The 10,388-nt window shown below is 40.3% G+C and overlaps 1 protein-coding gene across 1 annotated transcript; it reads left to right on the top strand.

The window, feature by feature from the left end:
* The first annotated feature begins 5,109 nt into the window (after positions 1–5,109).
* On the top strand, positions 5,110–6,654 carry LOC114540495. The gene has a single exon (XM_028560630.1). The coding sequence runs from the start codon at positions 5,110–5,112 to the stop codon at positions 6,652–6,654; it is 1,545 nt and encodes a 514-aa protein (XP_028416431.1).
* The last annotated feature ends 3,734 nt before the right edge of the window (positions 6,655–10,388 follow it).

Genomic DNA, 10,388 nt, shown 5'->3' with positions numbered 1-10,388 from the left:
CAGGCTCAGTTTGATTTAAACTAAATGGGAAGAGAATAGCCTTACATTATTCAAAGAAAATGCTGTATATATTGTATTGAGATGTCAGTTAGCGGAAGGACAGAGCATTCCAACCACGAAAGGCCCGAAGGAGAAGACAGTGGTGGTTATGTTGGACATGATAAAGAACATGTCGGAACTAGTAGAGTTCAGAGAGATAAACGTTCGAGAAGCAGGCTGGATGAAGAGAATATTAGACGGGAAAGGGCTGGTCATCTGGGTGATGTCAGAAAGAAATTTTTCGTTGTTAAAGGGTTTTTGACTGAGGATACAAACGTTGAGGTGCTTAATCGAGAGGTAGAAAGCTATGAGCAAGCTTTCTGCAAATTTGTAGATATCCATGAACAGTATTTGGCGTTTGAAGATGATGAGAGGATGAAGGGTCTTCAGATTGAAAGCTATGAAAATCAGAGAGATTTGAAGTATGAAATAGAGTTGGCATTGAGAAGATTGAGTAAAGATAGAGAAAGTCACATACCATTAGAAGTTGTAACAAGCCTCCAGTCACATTCTGCGACAAGTAGGAAGAGCAGTAGAGCTTCGAGTAAGATGACGGCAATCAGTGGGAGAATACAAGTAGAGGAAGCAACTTTGAAGATAAAAGAGCTTCGTCAGAGGCAGAAGATTGAGAGACAACTTGAGAGAACGGAGACCGATTTTAAGAGGCGTTCAAGAGAAATGGAAGAAAAGAAGAGTTCTGAGGAGGCAGAGCTTAAAAGGCAATTAGAAGTGTTAAAGGTAGAAACCGAATTGGAAAGGGCAGTGGCGCTTCTAAAGATTGAAGAAGATGCCGATGACATTCCTCGCTTATTTGAGAATTTGGACGAGAAACCAATAAGTGTGATATGTTACCACTTAAAGCTTACCTAGCTCCAACGGTTCCTAGTCCCGTGTCGACCAGGTCTGACTGGTGAGTACAAGATCCCTGTCGGTGATCCTACTTCAGATGTTCCGTTAAAGAATCCTCCTTCAAGTGTTCGACAAGGGGCTCCCTCCTCTGGTTTTCTGCCAGCAGATCTCTCCTCAAAGCTTCCATTTAGCAACCCCTCTTCAAGTCCTTTACCCAGGAGCCCATTTCCACGTGCTCCAGTTCGCCGTCCTGATGTTCAGGTAAGAGATTCATACCCGAATGAACCGGTTAGTCCTTCTCGTATTCCTGAGAGGAATCCTTTCCAACATGCCCCAGTTGGTGGTCCAGGTGTTCCAAGAGGAAACCCTTCACCACGCATCGGATTTGGCAACTTGAGACATACCTTTCCGTACGTTTTGTTTGATGGTTCATATGGTCCAATACAGAATGCTCCCCCATTTGCCCAGGTGATTGATCCAAATGTTCCTGTTAGTGATTGCTCTCAGTCTGTTCCACTTAGTGGCTTGGATTTTACAAATGTTAGACCTGGAAACTTCTGTCCTAGCAACACAGGTGGTGGTCAGGATCCGGGCATCTCACACCCCCAATGGCGTGTTGTAGTTCCAGAATTCCACCCAAATAACAGAGTTGATTCACTAGATGTGACAACACAGAATACTGATGCTTGGATGATGATCGCGGATGCTATTAGACAGGAACCGACGTTGCCGAAGATTGACCTAATGATGTTTACTGGCGACTCACTGGAATTTTCAGAGTTCATCACAAATTTTAGAGACAATATTGAAAGCCAAGTACGAGACGATTCCCAACGGTTGACGAGATTGCTTGCTCAATGTTCAGGGAAAGCTAAAGAATCCATCAGGAGCTGTGTGAATCTTCCTGTTGCTACAAGGTATGATGCAGCTTGGAAAACTTTGAAGCAGAATTTTGGTCAACCTTATATGGTTGCAGATGCTCATATCAAGATTGACGCAAATACAATTGAAGAGAGCTGATGCATCCTCCCTGATGGAATTCTCAAGACGTCTAGTGGATGCTCATAGGACGTTGGAGAATCTTGGTACACGTTTTGTTAATCGACTCGACAACAAAGAATTGATTGTCTGTTTGATGAGAAAGCTTCCAGAAGAAAATATGAGGAGAAGATGGGCTGATACGGAGGGAGATCTTATAAAGCGTAATGGTCAGGTTAATTATACTGATTTTTCAGAATTTGTTCAGAGAACTGCTAAACGGTTGAATAACAGATTCGCCCAAGAGTTAAAGTTATCCAGAGACAGAAAGACCAATGAGAAACTTGAACATAAGAGAGTCAATGCCTATGCCATGCAGAACAAGGACCAGACACCCGGTGGAAAGAACACACATGAGTGCCCTTCATGTTCAAGTTCTCATGGAGTTTGGCGGTGTCCTATTTTCAAAGCCGCAACATTAACTGAGAGGCTGAAAGTCGTCAAGCAACAGCAACTCTGTAGAAGATGTCTCGAAAAAGGTCACTTCGCTGCATCTTGCAGAAGAAAATTTGTTTGTTTGAAGAAAGGATGCAGCAAAGAGCACCATTGGTTGATTCATTCGGAAGAGAGAAAACCGGAGGATAATAATGATGATTCCAAAGATGACAAATCGGACAAAGAGAATGTTGATTCTGCTCTGCCATCGAAGAATGCCCCGAATCTCCCCGCGGAGAGAGAAAATAATCACACTACAGTCGTGACTATTGGAATCAACCACCCTAGAATTTGTTTCAAAGTTGTTCCGGTAAGAATTCGAAGTCCAAATGGTGAGAAGGAAGTGATCACTTATGCGTTTCTGGACAGCGGCTCTGATTCTACCCTTTGTTTGGACACTTTCATATACGAGCTCGGATAAGAAAGAACTGCAATGAATTACACAATGGTTAAGATGAATGATACGCAAGCAAAACGTGGACATCAAGTTTGCTTGCAAATAAGTTCGATGGACGGTGAAACAGAGTTCCAACTTGATGATGTCTTGACTACCGACCGGCTCTCGGTGACCACAAAGCATTTTGCGACTGAAGAACAAGTAGACAAATGGCCACATCTGAGCGGAATTCATTTGCCACAGATCGAGGACAAGAGAGTAAAGATCCTAATTGGGATGGACCGTCCAGATGTGATTGAAAATGATATTGAGATACGGAAGGGAAGAAAGGGTGAACCATACGCCGTGAAAACTCCATTAGGATGGACTGTTTGTGGGCCTATATCAGAACACGGTGGAGTCGAAAGTGATGGCACCTATGTCAACCTTATTCATGGCGAACGTATGGGTATTGATGAGCAATTACAATATATGTACAACGCAGAGTTTGGCGACACTCTGGTAGACACGACACCAGCGTCTTCAATTGAGGATCGAAAACCAACTCGTATAATGGAAGAATCAGCATGATTGATAGACGGACATTATCAATTGCGACTCCCATTTTCGTGAAGACGTTCCTCAGCTCCCAGACAATTATGAGGTTGCTGCAAAAAGGTTGAACCTATTGAAGAGAAGATTTGTAAAGGATGATCGATTTCGCGAGCAATACTCTACCATCATGAAACGATATGAAGAGGAAGGTGCATCGAAGATTGTAGCAGATGAAGACCTCCGTAAGTTAAACCCAATATGGTTCTTACCACACCATGCTGTCTACCACCCAAGAAAACCAGATGAACCAAGGATCGTTTTTGATTGCGCTTCTGAGCGTAATGGTAAATCGCTGAATCAAGAGCTCCTTCAAGGCCCCGATAACACAAGTTCACTCCTTGGAGTCAATCTACGCTTTAGAGCTGATGAAATAGCGGTGGCCGCAGATATTAAACGAATGTTCCACCAGGTATACGTTGCCCCTGAGGATCGTGGCACATTGTGTTACTTATGGTGGCCTAACGGGAATATAAACGAACAGCCGAGAACATATCAAATGCTTGTGCATATATTCAGAGCTAAATCTTCGCCAAGTATTGCTGGGTATGCAATGAGACGTACAGCAGAAGACAACAAACGTGATTTTCCATGGGAAGTGGTCAACGCTGTGTGGAGAGATTTCTATGTAGATGATCTTTTGAAGTCATTCCCTAATGTTCTTCGTGCTATTGAGTATTCTGGATAAAGGCGGCTTCCAATTGACCAAGTGAATTTCGAATTGTCGAGAGGTGGTTTCGGCCTTTCCCGAAGATCAACGTTTCCCATCTGTGAAAGATCTAGATATGGATTTTGATAGACTACCGATGGATAAAGCTTTAGGATCTCTTTGGGACATAGAAGAAGATTAATTTAGGATGGTCATCAGTACGAAACAATTTCCGCAAAATAGAAAGGGAGTGCTTTCTTCGGTAGCCTCCATTTATGATCCACTAGGATTCTCCAGTCCATTGATACTACCTGGCAAGGAAATTAATCAGGAACTTTGCAAGTCGAAGTATTCTTGGGACGATGAGCTCCCAGCCGATTTGGCTCTAAAATGGCAGGAGTGGAGAATATCTTTAGCTATGATAAATAATCATGGAATCCCACGATGCTTCCAGCCCCCTGAATTCGGCAGCGTTGTTCAGATCGAGATCCATCACTTCGCTGATGCTTCTGAGAATCATGGTTACAGTATGGTTTCCTATCTACATTTGATTAATGATCTCAGACAAGTTCATTGCAGTTTTGTGATGAGCAAATCTAGAGTTAAGCCCTTGAGAGTTAGAATTACCATCCCAAAATTGGAGCTGACCGCTGCTACTTTAACTGTTAACATGAATAAGCTCATAAAGAAGGCATTGTCCGGAAGGCTACGTATAGACGAAACATATTTCTGGACTGATTCATATCTTTTTTTAAGATATATTGGAAATGAGAAGAAAAGATTCGTGAAGTTCGTTGCTAACAGAGTTGCAATCATTAGAGAAGGATCAAAACCATCTCAGTGGAACTATGTGAAATCTGAGGATAATCCAGCAGATTATGCTTCCCGAGGAATCAGGCCCACAGAAAAGCTGAAGTTGAAAATATGGCGTGAAGGTCCAGCCTTTTTATGGACGGACAAAGCCGAATGGCCTGCTCAGCCTGAAGAGATTTCAATGGAGCTCACAGAGGCTGAATTTGGTGTGAGGAAAGAAGAAATTGTGGTGAATGTGACGGCTCTTCAAGATTAATTTTGGGAATCCTTATTGGAACGATATTCGACCTGGAGAAGAATGTTTCGAATAGTTGCCTGGCTCCTTACAGCTTGTTACAAGTTTAAATCACTTGGTAGGAAATGCGAGTCGGTGTCATCCATAGAAGATCACCAAAGTCACATAACAGTACTGGATCAGACCAGAGCAAAGGAGATTATCGTAAGACACGTCCAATGCCAAGCGTTCTCAGCGGAGATCTTCGATAATGAGTCTTCCTCAACGTCTAGAAAAGGAAGTAGACTCTCAAAGTTGAAACCATTTGTACAGGATTGCATTCTACGAGTTGGAGGAAGATTAAAACACTCGGACTTAGCATTCTACGCCAAGCATCCAATAATTATGCCTGGAAAACACCATGTTACTAAAAAGATTATACTCTATTATCATATCCTGAACGGTCATGTTGAGACCCACCAAACTCTAGCGGCGATAAGACAAAGATATTGGATTTTGAAAGGTGTTGCATCAGTCAGAAGCGTTTTACACAACTGTCATGAGTGCAAACGACAAAGCGCAAGATGCGGAGAACAGATTATGGCTCCTCTTCCACCTGTAAGAGTTTCGAGTGATAGCGACTGGGTTACCTTTCCCTTTTCTGCTGTCGGTGTTGATTATTTTGGCCCCTTTCATGTCACATGTTGGAAATCAACCAGATCAGCGAAAAGTACTTCAAGTTTAAACAAACGGTATGGTTGTATTTTTACCTGCCTTCGATACAGAGCTGTCCATATTGAAATTGCAAATGACCTATCAACAGAGAGTTTTATCAACGCCGTACTACGTTTCGTAGCTAGAAGAGGACCACTGTCAATCATTTACAGCGATAATGGAACGAACTTTCGAGGAGCTGAAATAGACATTTTTAAGGCGATGGGAACTTGGAACCAAGAGCGAATTAGGAATAATTTACACGAGAGAGAAATCGGATGGAGATTCAATCCCCCTGTCGCTAGTCATTATGGTGGAATATGGGAACGTCTTATTCGTTCCATACGACGAATACTACATGCGATGATCGGAGAGCAGTTAGTAAATGAAGAAACTCTGACGACATTCATAGTTGAAGTAGAGAAGATCATGAACGACCGTCCTATTACACCTGTCCCGAGCGAAGCTGAGGATTTGACGGCACTAACTCCGAATGACATCTTACTGCTGCGAAGAAATCCTCGCATCCCTTTAGAGGATGAACGGCATCTCGATCAATGTCAGACAAGATGGAAACAAGTTCATCATCTCGCCAACCAATTCTATAACCGCTGGGTTAAGGAGTATCTGTCCCAACTTCAGGAAAGTCAAAAATGGTTGAAGAATAAACCCAATTTCCAAGTAGGAGACCTCGTTCTCGTCACAAGTAAAGATACAGTGCACGGAAAATGGCCAAAGGGTTTGGTGCAAGAAGTGTATCCAGACGAAGAGGGTGTAGTTCGGAGAGTCATGGTGCGAACGGCCACAGGAACCTACCAGCGTGACATTCAAAAGTTGTGTATGTTGGAAGAACAAGTTGTAACCTCGTTTCGAGAACAGTTAAATTCAGAAAATAAAGTAAAGCTCCCTACGTGAGTCTTTGGGAGGGGAAAGTAAAGATTGTAGTAACATGAAGTGTAACTAATAAGTAAACATTAGTCCGCTGACCAAAAAACTTAAAAAACTATAAAAAGAATGAGCTTTAGTTAAGATATTTATTGTAAGATATTTCAGTAAGATAGAGACACAAAAGAAAGAAGTTAATGATTTGAAGATTGAGGCATATTTTCTTGTAAGCATATTTTGTTTTAGTTAGATTTAGTTGCTGTATTTATACTAATAATTTATTTATACTTTGTATAGTGAATCGAATTATAATATCGCATAACAAAATTGCCTCAGGCTCAGTTTAGAGAATAGCCCTTACACTTTCTTTAATGTGAATCTTTCAATTTGAACTATTACATTTAATTGGATTAGTCACTGCCACTGTCTGTGTCATTGTCATATAACTCGATGCTGTTAAAATTTTTCATCATTGCCTTAGTAGGTACAAATGAGTTGCACCCAAACTCACTAAGGCCTTGCTTAACTTGGATGATTTTTTCAATGTTTTCCACTTTGAGCCGGTTTCTTGTCTTTGTCTTGATAATGTTAACTTGAGAAAAAATCCTCTCACAGTCTGCACTGCTGATTGGTAGGCATAATAAGTTTTTGGCAATGTTAGAGATAACAGCATACTTTTGGCTACCTTGCTCTATTCCTTCAAGCTTGCCAATTTCACCCCAGAACTGCTCAGTTGTTTCACATGAGGCAGCAAGCTGCTGAACATCTTGATCAAACATCATGGTTCGAAACTCACCATCTGCACATTGCTTTTCTTCATAGCTGCACCACCCAACTGAATCCAGAAGGGAAGACATAGCATTGCATGTGAGATTGCTTGACTTGTTGAAGTTCTCTTTGGTTAATACATAGGCATGCTGAAGCAGGGTATTACTGAAAGGGAGTCGCATCTTTAGCCACATCAAAGGCACTAAACATGTCCAGAATTCAAGTTGTCAGCGTTCACACTCCAAAATCGCATCGTATTTTAAGCGAATTGGTTGACGCATTTGCCAGTGGATTATTCAAATTACTGGATTGAACCGTAGATTTATTTAACTAAGAATCTAATAGCAAAAACCTGCATTCCCGTTGGCACAATGCTGCCCTACAGTGCACGTTCCAGACACATCAAATATTACAGGAAAATTATGTTAAAATTATGCTTAATTTGTGTTATAATGCTAGAATTATGCTAAATTTTTCCTTTTGCTAAATTTATTCCGAAATTCTTTAAATTTTGCTAGACTAGCATAATTATGCTAGATCTGGTCACACTGGATCATATATACTAATGGTTAATTATTGTTTAAAAGCTTAAAAGAATGAAAGTGCTCAAACTTTATGCTATGTGAATCATTTCCTACAAAGTATTCAGCACCTGAGGAGCTTTCTATAAAGCAAAAACGTAAAAAGAGAAATATTAGGTAGAATGGAATAATTTTATATAATCTGGCTTGTATTGAATTTACAGTCAAGTTTCTATTGAAGTTAGCCCATCTTCTTCTGGAGTGAGCCCGGCTTCTATTGAAATTAGCCTGGCTTCTATTGAAATTAGCCTGGCTTCTATTGAAATTTACCCTGTCTTCTATTGAAGTTAGCCAGTCTTCTATTGAAGTTAGCCAAGTTTCTATAGAAGTTAGCCCGGCTTCTAATGAAGTTAGCCTGGCTTCTAATGAAGTTAGCCTGGCTTCTAATGAAGTTAGCCTGGCTTCTAATGAAGTTAGCCCCTCTTCTATGATATTCATGTAGCCTATATAAAATAGTGCATTCTAAAGCTAATGCACATCTTAGCCTGGCTTCTATTGAAATAGCCTGTCTTCTATTGAAATTTACCCTGTCTTCTATTGAAGTTAGCCAGTCTTCTATTGAAATTAGCCAAGTTTCTATTGAAGTTAGCCTGTCTTCTATTGAAGTTAGCCCAGCTTCTAATGAAGTTAGCCCCTCTTCTATGATATTCATGTAGCCTATATAAAATAGTACATTCTAAAGCTAATGCACATCTTGCACACATTCAGCTTTACATATTTCGGCAAATTGTGTCTATAAGTAGCACAAGCATAAAAATTAAATGTAAAAAGAAATATTAGGTAGAATGGAATATATAGAATCTGGCATAGCCCTGCCTCTATTGAAGTTAGCCTGTTTTCTATTGAATTTAATTTAAAGCCTGGCTAAAATCAATTGAAGCCGGGCTAACCAGAGCCCATGCTAGGTCAACTAGAAACAAAGGCTAACTTTATTACAAACCAGGGGCGGATTTTCTGGGGGGGGGCAAGGTAATATTATTATAAGTAATATAGGCTAGAAAATTGTGCAGTAAGACTGAGTAAGAGTGCAACTTACTTATAAATTCAAAGGCAATTACATATTTTATACTACCACCATTTGCAATTGAGCGTGTACCATGCGTTTTTTCACCGAGCATTTAAATTAACATGTTAATTACTATACGCGGGGGAACATTACTTTGTCATGTCAACTCTGTTTGCCCTTTATTTTCTTTTTTCTAGTTTCCCTGGTTTGTCGTGTGTGAACGCAACTGTTATATTCGTGGCTCCCCTTGTTGGCAACATTTTGATACATAATTTATGAAGCTTAGTAGATTATTTAATGTTTTAATCATAATTTCGGAATTGTTGTGTAAATGTCACAAAATTTCTAAATGTTTACCGACATTTTTACTTTGCGTATATCTTCATTGTTATTTACAACACTGCCAAAAAAATTAGTGTAACTATAAATACATTTGATGTTAACGTCTCCAAAAAGTTTGAAGATTGAAGAATAGATCCTACAAAGGCTACATAGAATTTTAACTTTGTGTCATTTTGGTACAAGTATACTTGAGAAACTGGTTCCTGATCAAGCGAAAACAACTCAAAATAACAGAGATTACTTTAAACTTCTGTTCCAGTACGTAATTTGGTTTGCAACGAACGAAAGAGCATTTTGGGGCCACGACGAGGCAGCTGATTTGAAAAACCCAGGCAACTGGACAACGTTTATCAAGATGCAATTACAGACCAACAAGGAGTTTTGCTCTAAAGCTCCACCAAGCGATAACAGAAAAAAGGCTCTGGTTAGCCCGGCTTGGGTTGGGCTCTGGTTAGCCCGGCTTGGGTTGATAACGTGCATTGTCAGCGAGTGCAGACGTGTCTCGTAGAGCTCTTACAATCTAATCAAATTATATACTGAGAAGCTAATTTCTACTATGTAACTTGTACATGTGGCTATATTAAGGTGCACATTAATAATATTTTGTGATTAAAGAATATCAAAATGCCAGTTACAAGACAAACGACATATCACCCTGATAAATTTCGAGCAGACATGAAGGAAGCTATACAAAGTGAGCTGCACCAATTTTTCAAATCAACTGACTTTAAGACGATTCTATCTGAAGCAGTAAATACTCTCATCGAACAGTCTGTCCAACAAGCTACATTTCCTCTTCTAAAGCGAATTGAAGCGCTGGAGACAGAGTTAACAAATGTCACGATAAAAGCGAATGAAAATGAGCAATACTCAAGAAAATACAACCTACGAATTATAGGGTTGGACGAAACCGATGGTGAAGATTGCGTTAAAGAGGTAGTTCAGTTTGTTGAGGAAAAGCTGCATCTAAACATCATTCACGAGGAAATTGATCGCGCACATCGTCTTGGCCCAAAGATTTCAACCCGGTCAAGACCGCTAATTGTTAAATTTAAATCATACAGTAC

Source organism: Dendronephthya gigantea, unplaced genomic scaffold, assembly GCF_004324835.1.
Source record: "Dendronephthya gigantea isolate DGI-Jeju-01 unplaced genomic scaffold, DenGig_1.0 000236F, whole genome shotgun sequence".
Taxonomy (NCBI): domain Eukaryota; kingdom Metazoa; phylum Cnidaria; class Anthozoa; order Malacalcyonacea; family Nephtheidae; genus Dendronephthya; species Dendronephthya gigantea.
The sequence above is the reverse complement of the archived record's forward strand: the minus strand, read 5'-3'. Positions and strand labels throughout refer to the sequence as shown.